Here is an 18,671-nt window from a genome sequence, read left to right on the forward strand (position 1 = left end):
CATTTGTCGAGCAGTTTCCTGACTTTTGTCAGGAGCTTCATAAATCTGGCACTCTGGGCACGATTTGCAATAAGACTCAACGTCTTTATATCGGCCAGGCCACCACCCTCTGTCCTTTAACAAAGAGATAGTCCCGTCCCTTCCTCTATGACCGTACTTTCGGTGTAAGAGGTCAATCAGCTCGGCTCGCTGGTAAAAAGGGATAAACGGGCTCCTTTCTGAGCCGTTGCCTATCCACAGCAAAGTCTCTTCCTCGGCGTTATACTCAAATTCACGAGCGCCTCGGATAGCTGTCTCCATAACTGCCGCTGTGACCCAAGTCGGCAGTTCTTGGGATCCCCGGATGTAAGGGATCAACAGGGGCCAATCGGAGACGTCCCTCAAACCGTAACGACAGTCCTGTATCAGCAAGATTTCGTGATCGACACGACGACTCAAGGCATCTGGTACAATGTTAGTGGGACCTGATTTGTATTCCACCTTGATCGTCATCTCCCCAAATTCCTCTATCCATCGAAGAAGACGTCTGGTGGGGAGTGCTTGTTTGGACAGGTACGTAAGAGTGACATGGTCTGTTCTTACTACCGTGTCGCAAACGGCACCCTCGACGTAATTTCGCCACTTCCTCCACGCATGGATGATGGCGAGCAGCTCTCTTTCCTGAGCTGGATAATTACGCTGAGCCGCATTCAGCTTGGTGGAGTCAAATGCGATAGGATGTTCCTTTCCGTCGGAACCAACCTGAAGGAGAACGGCACCGACTGCGAAGTCGCTTGAATCCGTCTCAATAATATAGGCTTTGGATGGATCTGGGTTGATCAAAATAGGTGGTTCCATCAGAGCTTTCTTCATTGTAATGAAGGATGCTTCATGTTTTGGAGTCCACACCACTTTGGATTTCTTAGTAACGTTCCCTCCAGTTAATTCATGAAGAGGGGACACTATTTTCGAAAATCCTTTAACAAATCGCCTATAATAGCCGGTCAAACCTAAAAAGGCTCGAACATCAGTTACCGTAGCAGGACGTGGCCATGCTTGAATAGCCTCAAGTTTGTCCTTCATAGGACGAACTCCTGCTGCCAAAACCATGTGACCAACGAATTGTATTTCGTTGGCGAACAGCTCAGACTTTGCTCCACTAACTTTTAGTTCATGGCGCGCCAAAGCTTCCAAGACCAGTCGCACATGTTCGGCATGGTCCTTATCATTCCGGGAATATACAAGTATATTGTCCATATATACCTGGACAAACTTATCCAGGTAGGGTCGTAATATATCACTCATCATTCTTTGGAACGTACTTGGTGCATTCACCAAGCCAAATGGCATCACGAGCCACTCGTAATGCCCATACCTAGTGCTAAAAGCAGTTTTAGGCACGTGATCAGGTGAGATTCTCATCTGGTGAAATCCTTGTTGAAGATCAAACTTGGAATAACGTGTGGAACCGTGAAGCTGATCAAAACAATCTTGGATCAAAGGTAATGGATGCCGATCTCGCTTTGTTAGCGAGTTGACAGCTCGATAATCAACACAAAACCTCAGTTTACCAGCAGCGTTTTTGGCGAATAAAACTGGCAAAGACCAAGGTGAGGTAGAAGGTTGAATGAACCCATTCTTCTCCAAAACTTCGAGTTTCTTCTGAAGTTCTGTAAGAAGTAACAGTGACATGCGTCTAACAGCCTGTGCTACTGGTTTTTCATTACCAGTATCGATAAGGTGTTGGACTGTCCTCTCCTTTTTGGAGGCAGACGAAATCTCGTCAAACAAATCCCGATACTTTTCCACAATCTCAGAAGCAATCCTCCTGAGATTTGGATCGTCGGTAGAAATCTTGGGAAGAACCGTAGGGGGTTCTTCCCTCGGCCCTTCGACTTCATCTATTGAGTGAATGAAGTATGAACCATAGACTAGCCAGGACTCTACGTTTTTCTTTCGCATGAATCGCCGCATCTGGCTCCTTGTACTAGGAGCATCATCACATTCTTGAAGGTGAACCTCACCATCTATGAGGTGCAAAGTTTCAACCGGGCTTGAAATGGCCGCGGGTCGAAAAGACTGCTCCTTTCCAGCAAAGTCTCGAAGGACCCAAGTCCCCGAGGCCCAATCCGTCGAGACGGCGTATGTGCCAATCCAATCCATACCCAGGATTACGTCAAATGACGCCAACGGAGCTACACGAAGCTCATGACTGATTGACACTAGACCAAAGTCTATGTTGAGTCCAGCGAGGTGATTACACTTCTGAGCTTTCCCCCACACGCCGTAAACTACGGGGCGCGACGGATTCCTTTGTGTGATAATCTTCCTATTATCGACATAATTTTGCGAAATATAAGATTGCTTCGCACCAGTGTCTATTAATAGCCTGGTGGACACATTGTCTAGTGTTAAGACAAAATCGACTCTAGGCATTCCTGAGTCTGTTTCAATAGCAGCCAAATGATCGCGGAAGCTATCCGTGACCATTCCAGAGGTTAAAACACCGGGCTCACTGGCCGGTGAGAATGCGGTAGATTTGACCGCTGTTTGACAGCACATCTCCTTACATGGAGCGCTTGGTAAATAGTCGTAAAGACTAGGAGCGATTTTCGAAGGCTGTTTCTCGCATTGAGACAAAACACTCTTAGTCTTCGAACTCTTAGCCGTTTTAAGGGGCTTGGATGAAATAATTTTCTCACATGAAGTCAATTTGACTTCGGGCTCACAAATAACATCACAATAATCCAAAGATTGATCACTAGCGGTGGTAATGACAGTATTATTACTAGCAGTGATAAAGACAGTAGATGATGTTGTAGACAGATCAGGCAATACAATAGGAGCAAAGATTGTATCGCCTAGGCTTTTGACTCCCCAGAGCCACTAGCCACGGCATTAGAAGAAGAACCGCTACCTTTATTTTTCTTAAAATAATTTAAGGTACGCGGTGAAGCTTTTTCAGGACAAATATGATTAACCAACGTGCCAAAACGATGACCCTTCTTCCCACAATTGTAACAGACCACGTCGGACTTGCCACCTTCTGGATTTTTCCTCTTGTTATTCTTCTTATTGTTGGATGAATGATTTTGAGGAGTCGAAACGGTATTAACATGGTCCTTCTCAGATCGTAGTTGGTTGTCTCTATCGATAGCACATAAAGTGACCTGCGAAAACGTCATAGGTCTCCCAGCTCTCGAATCGCGCTCTATTTCACCTTGAACGTATCTGTGTAGATAAGGAGGTAATTTGTTGAGGAAAACCGTGGATTCTTGATATTCGAATCCCAAGTAGATAGCATCGTTTTGGAGAACTCGAAAACGGGCAACCGCATCACAGACCTTCTCATTCGGACGGAATTTGAAGTTATCGAATCTCCCTTGGATGTTGATAAGGGAGAGCAAACTGGGGAACGCATTGATTACGAAATCTTCCAATTCGGAATAGGTGCTAGGACAATTTGGTGATCCGATAACTTGACGAAGTTCAGTTAAAGCAGCACCGTCGAGAAACTGAAATCCAATGTAATGCCATACTGCTTCATCAACATTGAGGAGCATGAGGTCTTTGGCTAAATTAGCAAACCAAAGTGGGGCGTCATAAGAACTGGTACCGTCGAATTTTTCGAATTTTTGAATGGCCAGTGTCTTGCAAATTTTGTGATAATCTTTATCACGGGAAATTCCAGCTTCAGGTGGCTGAGAATATCAAGTCAAACTGGTGAAACCGGGCTGAGTTCCAGGTCGGACAGAAGGACCCACAGAATCTCTAACCGTTATTTGGTGGATGAGCTGTTGAGCCGGCGTCGAAACAGGGTTAGGGATGATTGTCGAATCCGACAGAGTGACACTTTCGATGCGTTGAGAGAGTCGAGTTCTTTCGGCTTCAGAGGCAGCCTTCCATTGACGAAAGGCGGCGACCTCGTTTGGATCTTCAATTGGATCAATGACAAGTGGCTTGGACTCTTGACGGTGATAATCTTGGTCATTGAGAACGTCGTCCATAGGTTCCATAGAAGAGGCCGAGACTGATTTCCGTTCACGTGGAACGTAACCAGTAAGGGGGTAAGACTGTGATGCTTCGTTGTTGGCGCGAGTCTTACCTTTGTTGGTAGGAGCTTCTTGTTGCTTCTTATCAAACAAAGAGGAGGTCTTCTTCCCAGGAGCAGGGGGCATCGTGTTGGCTGGGGGGGCAGCCGGAGTTTGACCGACAGATCCATCCGTAGGTAAAGCAGGATTCTTGTATGTGGTCGGGGATTCAACTTCAAGACGTTGTTCACCGTCCGAGTTGATGCCAAGCAAGCGTTGGACAACCGGAGGAATCGAAAGAAGTCGTTTTTCCTTGTGGGTCTTCAAGGTTTGAAAGTAAACCTCATCCCAACTCTCAAAGTTATCAACCTTAGCCTTGTCCCACACACCGTAGTTTGGATCCCAGGTGGTAGAGAGGACTTCCGGGAGTTCGAGGATAATCTTTTTAACATCCTCGTCAGTAAGAGGGATATGAGAGCCAGCTCGGCGACCAGAAGATTGGGGGACAGATTTTCCGGACATGACTGTTATCTAATGTTTTACTAAACAAAAGGAATCAGATGTTAGATATTTGGATATCTTTTTCTCTCTTCTTTTCAACTTAGCTCGAATTTAGACTCACTTGTTTCGGAAAAAAAAAATTTAGATCTAATACGTTCTGAAGAAGTTATTGACAGTGAAAAAAGACAAGTCTTTTTGAATCTGTTAAAACTTAAAATATAGACAAAAAGAAATTTTTTTTTTTGAAAGGTCGTCAGGATCAATTTTTTCAAATAAAAAAAAGAAGCTCTCGCTACCAGTGTAACAGGGCGGAGATTTACCCATGTTATGATATAAGTTCTTGTATAACAAGAACTCGAGGTGAACGAAGTGGAAGAAAGAGGAATAAGATCACAGATCTTATAACTGTATTCAGAAGTTAAGAATTGAGTCAAAAGGGGCACGGGTGGAGGTTAGGATAACCGAGGCAGGTGAGATGCTTTCGAAGGAGTTCAATGAATAACGATGAAGGCAGAAAAAGGCTTTTAAATGTTGTAAACAAAAGTAAGAAATATAATTGCGTGTATAAAAAGATCTTTTATAGAGCAGATGATATGTATAAGAATTTGTAAAAGTAAAAGGTAACAGATTGATCAAAGATAAAGTGCAGAAACTATTACAATGGGAATAGTTTCCTTTATTTATACAATCTTAATACAAACAAGAAGGCTAAGGATGCCTTGTTTAGACTAGGCACAAATGACGATGGCATGTGCCTGGTTTACAATTAAATGTTCTTTTACTAGGGTCTAGTCTCGAATACAATACTTCGGTTTAGACTAGCCCTTTTATAATGGCGGAATCCTTCGGTAGTCAGGTTTAAGCCATTTGTCTTAATGTAGCTAGTACAGGGCCTTCGGCCCTGCTACATATAAGACTTATCTATTTTTATGCGTCTTCTGTATGTTGGATTTTCACGGAAGGTTTGGTTTTACTTTTGTTAGAGTTGTTTTGGTCTGTGTATATTTGGTCAACGCAAAATGTATATGTACCTTTCTTTAATTTAAAATGTATGTGATATATTTTCTTGTTGGTTTTATCAACAATCCGAAGGTTGTGCTTACAAAGCTTCAATCAGCTTCAAGATTTCAAAATTACAATTTCAGACAATCTTGCATTTAGACAACTCCAAGAGTGATTTCATAGAGGAAAGAGAACTAACATTGGACGCTTGCAGTGACAAACCCTCGGAGGCTTCGTGAGATGTTTACAAGAAAGGATAGAAAAGGTTTATTTATTACAACATGTTGATCTCTAGAAAACCACACCTTCAAGATACGAAAAAAAGTACAAAAAAGGTTCTCAAGCTTCGATTTCCTTCAGACTGTCAAACCATCCACCAATATTACCAGCTCGACGATCACGAGCGCCCATGTGAATCTTATTTTGCCGTTTTAGCGCTCGCTTTACATAGGATACCTTGTTTGAATGATGCAAAGCTTTGTCGTTGGGCTCAGGGTTAATTGCATTGGAGTCGAGTGGCCATTCTTCTTCAAGTAACTCATTTAACTTGGACCCAACACGCTCAGCTCCACTCCTTGAACCTGACAAGTTACCGGCATCTGGACCTTCAAGCAACGAAAAAAATGAAAAGATTTGAATAATTTGAAGATACCTTGGAAGATGCCTTGTGAAAGACAGAACGACTTGCTTACCAAGTTCCAACGCCGCGTAACCCCCCATGACAAATAGAGGTAATTGTTCGCCCCACTGTAAACTCTCTGTTAAATGTGGTAGACCTTGGATTATTGGAGGTATTTGGTTCGACGAGTTATTGGGCTGATCGAGTTCAGTGTTTCTCATTTGCTGCAGAAGTGGTTGAAGAAAAGGGATCTTGCAAAAATTCAACTTTCCGCCTGAAGCAACAAAATCAATCAGAATAACTACACTCAAGAGGAAAAATCGTCAAGAAACTCGTTGGGAAATATATTTACCAGTTGATGCAACAATAAACCGCACGTCTTCCATTTGTTCAAAGACGGGTTCCGAAGCTTCAGGTGATTCAGTCCTCAACTTCAGCGACCAAGTTCCAGTTGATTTATCTCGGGTAGCAGTTTGTACAGTAGTATGCAAAAGAACCTTGAGTCGACCTTCGGCAACGCGTCTTTTGATTTGAAAAAGTGTTGAAGGATTAACAGATCCACCATTTCGAGCATTACGAACCATGTTCAATCGAGCTAGAAGAAAAAAACAAAATGGGTAAGGTTTTGAGGAATTCAGGAACCCGATTAACTTTTTACTTACCTTCTCTACAATCTTCTTGCCAGAAGTTCATTTTTTCTAAATTTCGAAAGATACCAGATCAAGTTTTAATTTTCATCCACCTCGAGAGGACAAAGCACAGAAAGAGGTTAACTCAACCTAGATTGCTATATTTGGTGACCCAGGAGAGTGGAAAATCGTAGTGCTTGGCTGCAAGGTCAACGTGATATCATTTGTTACGGAAAACCCAACGAGAAGCAAGATCAGCCACCAGGATAATTCCAGACTCGTTTTAAACATTTCATCGATCTCTATTAAAATCACAACCTGAGAATAAACTTGACGTACTTTTCAAATAGCCACGACATATTAGTATTACTTTTCTGGCTCCTTTATTGATTGCCAGTTCACAGATCTGGGCAGAGGTTAGTCTGGTTTTGCAAAACCAAACAGTATGTCAAACTCGTACTCTCGTATCTAATCTAGATGATATCGTTTTCAGTAGCTAATGAGACTCACCCTCCTCCAATCACCACGATACTACCTCCGTCAATCGAACTCTGCTTGACAGAAGCTTTGAACTCATTATTTCCTCCTTTCGAAAACCACAAAGAATGACACCAACCGTCTCCGTGATGAGAGTCAGTGATACTTTGACTAGGAATTAAGCAAGAGGGTACGATTGGAAATTCTTGAGGGCCAATCGACATGACGACAAATCTAGCTCCATATTTCTTTCCCTTCGAAGTTGTAACGGTGAAACCGAATCCTCTTCCTTCAGTCTTAACATGGAGTATAGAGTAATGTATTCCAGTGACAGTGTCGTGCTTGATCACTTCTCCTAAATTATATCGTTTGATTAATTCGATTTGACAAAATTTCTGAAAAAGATCAGTGGTAGGTCGAAAATAAGAAGCTCTTTCTCGCTCATTCACTGCTCGACCTAAAAGCGCTCGTGATCTTCTACATTTTCTATCACCACCTTTTTCAGATTGTCCTACTGTAGGTTTTGTATTCTCGACTCCGTTCGAGGTAGCGCAAGCTGACTCTGCACCGGTTTTCTTGGCAAAGGCTTCTAGTCCATCCACGTCGGAGGGACCTGTGTTTTTGTGGTATGATCATTAAATTAGACGTTGTGATAAATTTCCGAAAAGTTTTCTATACTGACCAGGATGGAAGAACATAGGAGATCGTAAATGTGGAATTTGAAGGTGATTGAAAAACCTTCGAATCCAGGTGTTCAAAAAAAATTAGTCAGTTCATCATAATGATTTGTTTTTAATGGTTAAAATTCCACTCGAATTGTGCTTACCCATTCCATCTACCTAACCAACCTTCAGAGGCATTTGAGTCCAAGGCTAAGATTTTAGTATGTATTCCATCAGTATCACTTCTGCCTAAGTTGATTGATTGGCTTTTTCTACGAGTTCTTAGAAATGATAGTTTTGAATGTTCTAGATCTGTGTATAGAGAAGCTGGAAATGGTTCGCGTAAACGAGCAGCTAGTCCAAGTGCATGTGGACCTACGAAATATAAATGAAAAAAATCAGGATCTCGAAAGTTTTGTACGCAAGAGTCTGGAGACATTCAGGCTTGATGAGTTTATCTTGATATATGAACTTCAAACATACCTCCACCAATGATCAGAACATCAAAAAAGTCATCATCTTCAATAGTCTCAATTGGAACTTCTTGATGAGCTTGATGAGTATTCTCCATGACGTCAAATAGCGCAAAGTTTGTTTTCTTGAAGTGATTTCCTTCAAAAAAATGTATATATTCTTTTTATAAGTATTGCAAAGTTTTTATAAATAAATCAAAGGGTAAAAGAGCAGGTAGTGGTCCCAAAGATATTTTAAAGCAAATATTTATAATCTGAGTGAGTTGTGTGCGCAATGAAAGATAGAATCAGCAAAACACTGGGTGATCTATAAAGATAAATCAACGTTCTTTGATGCATGAAAAGCGCTTCCTGATATCAGTTCTATTTCCATGCTTTATTGAGCTGATGAGAACCGGAAAGGTACTCTTCGGCAAATCAATCTGATCAGGAAAATTGGTGATCAGTTATGTTATAATGCTTTGTTCGTGAAAAGTACCTTTCCGGCCTATCAACAGATCATGACCGGTGAGGTTTTCGAAAAAGGTTTCATTGAGAAACAAATTCAATAGAGACGTGAAGTTTCCCAAAAGTCAAGTTTGACACAGAGAATACAAGAGGATAAACTCGTTGATCTTGTTCTTTCTCTCTAAAGAAGCTCACGAAGGCCGGATGCCATGAAGTACTTGACTTGAAGATTTGTTCAAGAAATCACGCACCGCCCATACCATTTGTCCCACTCAGTCCCAGCCCAGCTATCAAAAGCACCATCACGCACTGCTTGCAAGCCTTGACATATTGAGCATTCCGCCAACCTTTATTGTAGTTTGATAGATAGGGACGTTGAATAACGGTCGTCGAGCAGATTATGCGTTCAGTTTTTTCCTGCCCCCAATTCTCAGTGATCCTGGCCTTCCGCATATAGGTACCAGACGCCACGAGTTTCTTCTTGAACTTGATTACCGATGACGTCATAATCTTTCTTGGCTCTTTACCATTGATATTGATACTTTTCATCCATCCTCCGCTTCAAGTCTCCCTTTCTGGGTTCATCCCAGTCAACTCATCCTTGCACCTGTTTCATATTCCCGGTCAGTTTAACTCGAAGCAATAAGTTCAAAAGAATTGATCTTCACAATAAGATACATAGCTCATCCAAGCGTCCTAATTGGTCAAGTTTTACACAACACTGTAAAATCTTAAACATGGCCTTTTGTAAATAAAAAGAATGTTGGATAGTTGTGGTAATAGAAACTTGACTGTTTTGATACCCAAGCTTTTCATAACTCCAACAGTCTTGATGATCAAGTAGAATTTCTCTCGCCTCATGGCATCGGTGCCAATGTCTGCAGTTCACTAGCTTATTATTGGGAACATCACATATATTACAAGAATAGAGAAGAACAAGGAACTCTATGAGACAAAATGGAATATTTGAAAGGGCCTTTAGTCTTGTATCATGGGACTTGAAGAAAACAAGGGTAGAGAATTGGAATCCAACGAGGCCAAAAGCTGAAAATAAACAAAGAAAATCAAATCACAACAAAAAGAGTTGAACATGAAAAGGAAAGCATCAAGACTCTGGGGCAAAAAAACATTTCTAATCCCTCAAACTTTTACAAGACCTTTCGCCACATCCAAGTACCGCTCTTTACGTAATGGATCTAATTCGACTAACTTGTTCAAAACATCTACTTCATTTGGACAATATTGAAGTAATGTGGCTAGTGCCCATTTCGAATCAGGTTCGAGTTCTAATAATTCTTTAATCGATGCAATCTCTGCTTCCCGAACATCATCTCGATCGTCTATGAGTCAAAAATAATCATTAGGTTAGTTTTTTTATCAAGCATTTCTCAAAATCATCAAAATCAGGAGAACTAAACTATGACTCATTAACCAACGATGGTATAACCAACCGCTCTGATCATTCGGATCAATCCATAAAGCATTCCGAACCCATTCAAATTCTTCTTTCAATCTAATTTCTTTTTCATCTGTCTTAGAACCTAGAAACTGAGATTCAAGTAATCTTGATCGATAATGCCAAGCAGAAAAATTTGAAAAATTTGATTCGATTTGTTTTGTTGTAAAATTTAATTCAGATTTAAACCTTTCTTGAGATGAAAGTTGATCATCTTGACTTGAAATCATCGAAATTAAAAACCGTCTATATCCCCATGCATGAACTAAATTTAGATCAAGTATAACAAATAATAATAGAAAAAAAACAAAAGAATAAACCCTGTCATTTGACCGGCAAACCAATATTTAACCAAGTTTTGTTTTTGTTTGATTCTAGGTATGAAAGTTTCATTTGATTATAAAGATTCACTCACAATTCCTTCCATCTTTTTTAAGTAAACTTTCTACTAAATTCAATTCATTAAACCAATCTTGACTTTTCATTTGTTTTAAAATCCATTTACGATGCTCCCAAATCGAATAACATTTTGGATGGTTTTCAAAACTTTTAAATGTGAATTTCATTTCATCATTTAATTTTTCTAATATTATTTCATGGTGATTAACTTCATTTGATTTGATCATTGAGATTAAACATTTTCTTCGGAATGACCAAGCTGTTACATGTTCTGGATTTAAGGTTAAAAGTGCTGTACTTAAATCAAATGAATCGTCTTCTTCAAACTCCTTTCTGTGATTCTTTTGATCGAAGCAAAAAAGAAAAATTCAAGCGAACATCGAAATGATCCAAGTCAGTTTTTTTGAAATATCAAAGGATATCAAAGAGAAATTTCATTGGAAAGATAAGTGATGAATGATCTTGGCAAAAACTCAACTCGTTCTAGTAAACTCTTATTCAATAATTGATACTCTTGCAATCGAACTCTCTCTTCTTCGATTTCACTAGGATGACGTGGTGTGACAGTTTTAGGTCTTTGAACTCCGTGCTATTTGAACAAACGATTGCAAAGATGTTAGATCGATATACTTTGATTTTTGCGACATGATAGACAGTGAAAGATACGTACCATCTTGGCTCAGATGAGTTGAGTTAGATCGTTGACTCAAGAGTTATTCAAACAACAAAGGCTCAATGAGATACCCGCAGACGTCAGCTTTGAGGACGACCCGTATCGTGATGAGCTAATTATAGTAAGTCCGGCCCGGTACAAACAGGCCAAAAAAAATTGATCGCAAAACTCTCCTTGTGAAGCAGGACTTTTTGGACTACTTTTGAGCTTGAATCCTTTATTCGATCATAAATAATTTCCACATTGTCTGATGATTTCTAGAATATGGCTTGGATTCAAGTCTCTCAAGGTTCACCGTAGCAGAGGATCCGACGCATCGCAAGCTGCATCAAGCCCAATGTCAGCATTTACACCGTGTCGGCGATGCATTCAAGAGGAGCTATACCAAGCATAGCGGTGTGCGATCATTCGATTGGATGTTGACTCAATGGCGTGTGCAGTATATGTTACGCTTATATCTGCTATGATCGATTCAAATCATTCAACTTGGCATCTTTGATGCAGAGTATGGCAAACATACCGCCAAAATGAGCAAGAGTGACCGCAGAGTTATTGAAAAATGTTCCGAAGAGGGCTTTGTTTTTCACTGTGCGCCATATCATTTTCGGAGTTGAGCGCAGAACGTACATTCCTGAGCTTGGTTTGAGACAGCCTGATGGCCAATTCGCCGTACGGCAATTCTTGGACCAAGATCAATTCAAACACACCACGTCAACGTCATCAGATGAGACCATTGCACGCTTTTTAGGAACTCGCACCGTTCTTCATCGCACGGAGAGCCAGATGAGAAGCACGAAGTCATTTTTCTTGTCTGTTGATGGCTCTGTCCTGTCTTCTTACAACCGAATTTCTTGATATAGATCATCTATCAGGCTGTATCAGGTGATCATTTGGGCAGCAAGTATCGCAATAAGCATTACTGAGTAATAGACCGAAACGATTCTGAATGAAGCAGTCTTTTGAGGGAATGGGTAGAGTCTAGATCTTGATGCCCTTTACACAATGCCATGTATAGCCAGATCAAAGACTACTTCCCGGCTAAAGGTCTACCTAAGATATTGTAAGGAAAATAGACTGGTGTCTCAACAGGTCTTAACTCGAGGCTATAGTTAGTGACTTTTATTCCACTTTCGCATATTTTGCTCGAGGCAAATCATCCGATTCCAACTTGTTATATTCCACAAAATGTCTGGCGGACACACCTGTAGAATTAGGATGAGGAACTGCAGAGCCCTTAGTGCTAGATAGCCTGAACAGTGCTTAGCCTTCAGCTTAATGACGTGGGCGCCCTGGTAAGCCCGAATTGGATTATATGCATAGGAACAGTTAGCGACAAAACCGATTATTATGTGAGATGAGCAATTGCCCAAGTCTATGAACCTCAAAGGTCTCGAGATTGACGATTTTTGAAGTGCTATATCATTAAATGTGATCTCTATCCACTTTTGCGTCTGAAAGTCGCCTTTTACCAGATGAGATTGATCACGATGGTCCATAGAAGTACCTCCTTATGTTTTTTGGCGCGAGTTCCTCGATAAATGAGCAATGCTCTAGCAAACAAACTTGTTATCTCTTCATTGCATGGGCTGATGGTGCTGCGAGGCAGCGACTCGAATTTACAGTCAAAAAAAGAAACCAAAGGCGGTGTTTTGACCTCATTAAACCAAAACAAAACATATGTTTAGCAGACTAAATGTGGTCCCTGGTTAGATTTGGTGCGCTGTTCTCCACGATGGGGCAGGCATGAATTTTGATGTCTTTGTCATTTTTAAGAACGCGAGCATTTGACAAAAAAGCTTCCTGTATCTCGATTAATGCATGTACAAAGGCTTTTCGATTTTTGAAAATGAAATGAAATGACCTCGCGCCGCCAGAAAAATAATGCTAATAATGCTAATAATGCAGCCGTGGATTGGAGAAGCTGATCCACACTGTGCTGTTGATCGCTGATCGCTGAAGTCCAAGGTATAAATTTAGTGCACCTCGATTGTAGTCCATCTACATCCAACCACAACCACAACCACGCTTCTCAGCTACTCACGCTTCAAACACATACGACTTCAACAACTCACATTTCCAGAAATATTTCCAATCAGCTAGTCAACGAAGATGTCCCCAAATCATTCTCATAGTCCTTCTGGTCATCCAAAACTTACTCATCTCACTCGTGATCGCTCTGCCTCTCTACCACAATCCAACCTTCAAACTTCAAGGCCGAATGCTTTTGACTCAAACGTTCCCTACGCTTATACGAGAAAAGGCTCACTTCCATACAACAATCTTCCACGCTACCCACCGAACGAACAAACCTCAGACGACAAACAAGACATGCTGCCATCTCTTCCACTTCCACGCAAGGCTTCGTTGGCTACATCATCCGTATTTGGTGACGATTACGTTCCACTAAGGTATGTTCTTGTGCTCTTGATCTCTCTGGTGTTCTACATCGCTCTTGAAGTCGACGACTCTGCCTCACACCTGTGCTCTTTCTTTCTCGTTTTGCCCCTTATAGTTCCCCTGGTTCGTCTCGAAACAACAACGCTGCCACTGGGTCTTCTGACGGCCGTCCTTCTCTATCCGATCGCCCTCCCCTATCTTCCCCTGTCCGCTCTTCTGGTACTTCAACATACTCTCGCCGAAAATTTCCAACCATAGGACAACACCCAAAACTCCCATCAGTCGAGCCCTTGAAAATTGTCAAACGTCGTGCCGGTCACACACCCTTAGATCACCCTTCTGGCTCCCCAACGTCTCCTTCTTCCGGATTTGCGAGTGTGCCTGGTCATGTTCAAGAATTACTCATAGATTACTCAACCGCACCACCACCTCCTCAAATTCTCTCGGCGCCTTTAGGAAGATTTAGAAATAACTCAGTCGGAGAATTTGCTCAAGCTAGTGCATTTTCTGTTGATGGAGCTTTCAAAAACAACGAGACCACTGGATATGTTTATAAACCTTCAGCTGTTGTTCTTACCGATGAATACTATTACTCTCAAAATCCAATTCAAGAACCCCTACAAAGATCATCTAGTCTATCCCGAGTCCGTAAAATGTCTGGAAGTCTTTTCAAAAAATTAAAAGGTGGTGAAAACAAGAAATAATTATACAAAATAAAGTAAACTTAGAATTTTTCACATTTTTTTACAATTATCTGTCTAGTCGTACTTTTTTTCAGTAGTCACTCTTTACATATTTTTTAAAGTCATCTGTTATCAGTCGATCATTGATCATTTGTTTAATTTGAATGTGGATCTTACTTTGTGAAACAAGGGAATTTGGAAATTTCATTGGGTTTTGTTATGGACTTTTGGCACATATGGGATACTTTGACTTGGTGAGGTTCCAAAAACGAAATGTAAACCAGAGTATGACTCCTGGTCAATCAAAGGTTCATTTTACTGTAAGGAAGAGCTGAAATAGTCATGAGATATTGACTTGAAAAACTTTTGAATTGAATCTTTCAATCTATTGCTGTACCCGAGTTTTACATACGCGCCTTTTTCCTCTGTGATGATGTCTCGGTTGCATGCTTCTTTCATTCAGTCTGTCCTTCTACAAGCCTGAAAACGATTTGTGATTTGAAAAACTTGTGTTGCAGGATTGTTGTCAACAATCCCATTCTTGACTTTCTTCGTGAATTTGTTCCTTGATCTTTTTGTACTTGCTCTCGGGGTAAAATCCCTTCGTGGGTTATGTACTGTCAACACCTTAAAATGGCGAAGAACATCGTGAATTATTCAAGACAGTGCTAAAAGACAAGGAATCTTCTCAAACTCTAACACTCAAAGTAATGCAGACCCAATCTAACCTAAGGGGAATAAGTATGTAGAGTAAAGCAATAAAGAACACATCAACTAAATGGGAAGTAACACAAACAAATGATAAAATATATATTTAAGTTTGTAGGAGGATAAAGTGGTTCAAACGAGAAACACCATAATGGGTGTGATACCTTGTGACAGTTGATACCATAAAGTATTATGGCATAGTGAAATAAATAACTCGGTGAATTCAAAAGAAAGAACTTCCTGTCTTTCCAAAGGATGGGGAAAGAGACTCAGAGCAAAGAGAGCAACTACGACACATATAATCCAATAGAGAAAAACAATAACGTGCTGGGAATGATGATCACTTTGATTTAGTAAAACTCATACGAGGATGACACAAGAACCATTCAGAAAGTACACAAGCTGAACTTTAACAACACTACACATCTGTGTCTTTATCAATAACTGCGACTGCCATATGGCTTAATCAGGAAATTGTGACAAGTATTGTCATGTCAGCCCTGGGTACATATACATGTACCCAAAACTAACTTATAATATAGAACTTTCACTTAGAGCACCCACTATGGTGGGAGTGTTTTATCGTAAAGTTTGCGTTCCTGAGGGCAAAGTTTGATCATGCGTGTTTTACCAAAGTTGGTAACCGCGTGAAATCCACTATGGGATGATTTATTGTCTGCTTTCCCTAGTTCCTACGATAAATCAAGTCGTAGGCTTGCGTAAATCTGAGCACACGAAGTGCAAGACTTGACGCAGCCGTACGGACCGCAGGTCTAAAACAGGTCCATAGTGGACCTGTTGGTATTTTAGCGTTAGGGTAACGCTAAATCACCGAGTTAACGCAACCATAGTGGGTGCTCTTATAAACCTAATTACATGTACATACAGCTTATAAAACACATGTAAAATATAATAAAACATATACAAACATCAATTACATATACATATACATTTAAAAACATATGTAACATGTAATACAACACCAATTACACCTCATAACTCAGTGTCAAGAGTTAAAATGCTTATACTACATAAATTACATAACATGTATATGTAATTATGTAATATTAATAATAATAATAATTGATAATAATCATTGAACCCTAAACCACAGTAATGATACAATCAAATATCACTACAATTAGGTTTGGAGAGGAGAGTATATAACACCGCGGGAATTAATTAGCTTGAACCCTGATCGAACCAAATTTTGGTGTCCGGGTTCAAAATTTCCTCAAATTGTGAATTTCGTTCACAACTTGTTTGCAATACGTTTGCCAATTTCCCTTGAGTGGTACTCTGCTCGCCCTGTGTATGCACAGCCACATCATACAACAACAACGCCTTCAACAACAGTCACCACACAATGTTCTGTGTGTATATATGAGCAAGACTGAGGATGCATGACAAAGGAAAGATGGCTCAATGGTCGGAAATGGGGTTGTTGTTGTATGTTGTAGCTGTACATACACGGGGCGAGCAGAGTACCACTCAAGGGAAATCGGCAAACCTATTGCAAACGAATTGTGAACGAAATTCACAATTTGAGGAAATTTCAAACCCGGACACCAAAATTTGGTTCAATTGGGTTTTGAACTAATTAATTCCCGCGGTGTAAACCCCTCCTCTCTCAGCCTTCAAGGACTTTCCCACAAGCATTTTATTACACAATTCTTTTAAAGAACCCTTTAAAGTTCCTTTGAAGTACATAATCAAAAGTCTTATAAACATGAGACTAGTGATTCACTTCAACTCTTTAAAGCAGATTCCTGCCTAAAATATAAAGTAATTATGTTCTTCATCCCTTGGATCCTCTACTTTCCCCAAGTAGAACTCTTCAGGTTAGTGACCTCCCAAAGAACTCCAGGTTAGTCACCTTTTGAACAACTGCAGGTTAGTAACCTTTATCAACTCACAGGTTAGTGACCTTTTGAACAACTGCAGGTTAGTGACCTACATCAACTCACAGGTTAGTGACCTTCTGAATAACTACCAGTTGGTGACTATAAACAACCAGGCTAGTGACCTACATATCACTCTTTAATCTATTACCTCAAAGATTAAAGGAGGGCTTTGGATCCAGCCTTCTCATATTGTATTGCCAACCTCCTTTTAAGGAGTCATTTAACTGCAGTCTGTCTGGATTTGTCCAAGCAGACCAGTTCCCTTCCTCCTCATCTTTTCTTTTCTTTATAATTTCATTGTAATTACAGTATATTTGAAATATAACCTTAATTATATAAAATTACAACTTACCTTGCCATTTTTAGTGAGCCTTGAGTATTCTTCTGAGTACCCAACCCTCACATGTCAGGCCAAACTGCTTGTTTGTATATTAGATTTTCTTTAGTATTATTTCAGCTTTGGCACCAATCCTCACAAACTTGTGATCATGATCCGCTCTCCTCCTATATCCTGATGACTGAAGATAACAATTATTGACAATTGCTGTCATAAAACTTCATGAAGATACAGTATCATCCAACAAAAAAGCCATGATACACTATGGAAGTACATGCGTAGGTTGTCCTAAGTGATCCCTTTGTCAATCATTAAATTCTGTCACGTGTTCACATTGCTGACATACAGTGGTCTCTTGCTGATGACATGTTCTATATCAACACATGCATAAAGAGCTTTGAACATGTTCAAAGGAATAGGGGTATGAGTTCAGGCTGACAAAATGACCTGGACAGACTGAGTTCCAAAATCTGGCAATACTACCAATGATGAAGGTCCTTTTGCGCAAAATTTCACACTACCTGATGAAACTTTACCGCTTTCTGTCTGGCAAGCATTTAACTGTTAACTATGAACTGGTATAGACAAGGGGAATCTGACTGTCTAATTAAAACATAGCATTGTGATGGCCAGAAAGTGGTGTTGACACAATGTGATTTCTGCCCAGTGCTCTGAATGTCAAAGTGAAGATATTCAAATAAGCGCGGGTAAACGGCGGGAGTAACTATGACTCTCTTAAGAAGTAGAAAGACATTTTTAAGAGAGCTGGTTTACAGACCAATCCTTGATCATGAAGATTTTGGATCAACTTGAGCAAACAACTGTTGAGCTGATGGCACAAGATTACTCAGGTAGGTCATTGTGCTGTTTATACATCTCCTTTTAGGATGCATCATAGGCTGGTGCTGAGGAACGCTGAGTGACTGCCATCACACCTCAAATATACATAAGAGGTTGGTCCTTGACTTGGTCTTGTAAATTCCCCAGTCAAACTTCTCCTCTTACAATACCGTACTCACATCTACATTCATCTCAATACTCCAAGTATGAGCAACCGGTTCTCTCTTCTTTGATTATGATTGAGTCTTGCTTCAACACATTTTTCATCTCATCTGCCAAAACTTTACAATTTGCAACACCACAACAACTGTTGCAGTTGACCAGCCTCAGGTAAAGGCCTCCTCAAGAGTATCCAGGCTCCCTCAACCGCATTGATTCAACAATCCGATCTGTTTTATCAGAGGCTCTTATTGTATGCGGCCTCGCACCTTGCGGGACGTTCCATCAACAAGCC

At 40.5% G+C, this 18,671-nt stretch overlaps 4 protein-coding genes across 4 annotated transcripts; 1 reads left to right on the top strand and 3 right to left on the bottom strand.

Annotated features, from left to right (window-relative positions):
* Nucleotides 1-2,840: 2,840 nt before the first annotated feature.
* MELLADRAFT_100910 (Hypothetical protein) lies at nucleotides 2,841-4,532 on the bottom strand (the record flags this gene model as incomplete). Its single annotated transcript, XM_007404131.1, has 2 exons — nucleotides 2,841-3,680; nucleotides 3,744-4,532. 2 exons carry the CDS (start codon nucleotides 4,530-4,532, stop codon nucleotides 2,841-2,843), a joined length of 1,629 nt encoding a protein of 542 aa, XP_007404193.1.
* A 1,320-nt stretch (nucleotides 4,533-5,852) lies between these two features.
* Nucleotides 5,853-8,471, bottom strand: MELLADRAFT_86675 (Hypothetical protein; the record flags this gene model as incomplete). The annotated part of the gene is made up of 11 exons (XM_007404130.1): nucleotides 5,853-6,118; nucleotides 6,206-6,406; nucleotides 6,485-6,727; nucleotides 6,795-6,830; nucleotides 6,912-6,962; nucleotides 7,101-7,142; nucleotides 7,222-7,229; nucleotides 7,272-7,851; nucleotides 7,921-7,976; nucleotides 8,065-8,275; nucleotides 8,384-8,471. The coding sequence occupies 11 exons, from the start codon at nucleotides 8,469-8,471 to the stop codon at nucleotides 5,853-5,855; spliced, it is 1,782 nt and encodes a 593-aa protein (XP_007404192.1).
* Nucleotides 8,472-9,700: 1,229 nt separating this feature from the next.
* MELLADRAFT_41365 (geranylgeranyl transferase type-2 alpha subunit) lies at nucleotides 9,701-11,368 on the bottom strand (the record flags this gene model as incomplete). The annotated part of the gene is made up of 5 exons (XM_007404129.1): nucleotides 9,701-10,160; nucleotides 10,239-10,541; nucleotides 10,692-11,016; nucleotides 11,154-11,264; nucleotides 11,346-11,368. 5 exons carry the CDS (start codon nucleotides 11,346-11,348, stop codon nucleotides 9,961-9,963), a joined length of 942 nt encoding a protein of 313 aa, XP_007404191.1.
* A 2,089-nt stretch (nucleotides 11,369-13,457) lies between these two features.
* MELLADRAFT_86677 (uncharacterized protein) lies at nucleotides 13,458-14,449 on the top strand (the record flags this gene model as incomplete). Its single annotated transcript, XM_007403416.1, has 2 exons — nucleotides 13,458-13,756; nucleotides 13,807-14,449. The coding sequence occupies 2 exons, from the start codon at nucleotides 13,458-13,460 to the stop codon at nucleotides 14,447-14,449; spliced, it is 942 nt and encodes a 313-aa protein (XP_007403478.1).
* Between the last annotated feature and the right edge of the window lie 4,222 nt (nucleotides 14,450-18,671).

This window comes from Melampsora larici-populina (assembly GCF_000204055.1).
Source record: "Melampsora larici-populina 98AG31 unplaced genomic scaffold MELLAscaffold_1, whole genome shotgun sequence".
Lineage (NCBI taxonomy): Eukaryota > Fungi > Basidiomycota > Pucciniomycetes > Pucciniales > Melampsoraceae > Melampsora > Melampsora laricis-populina.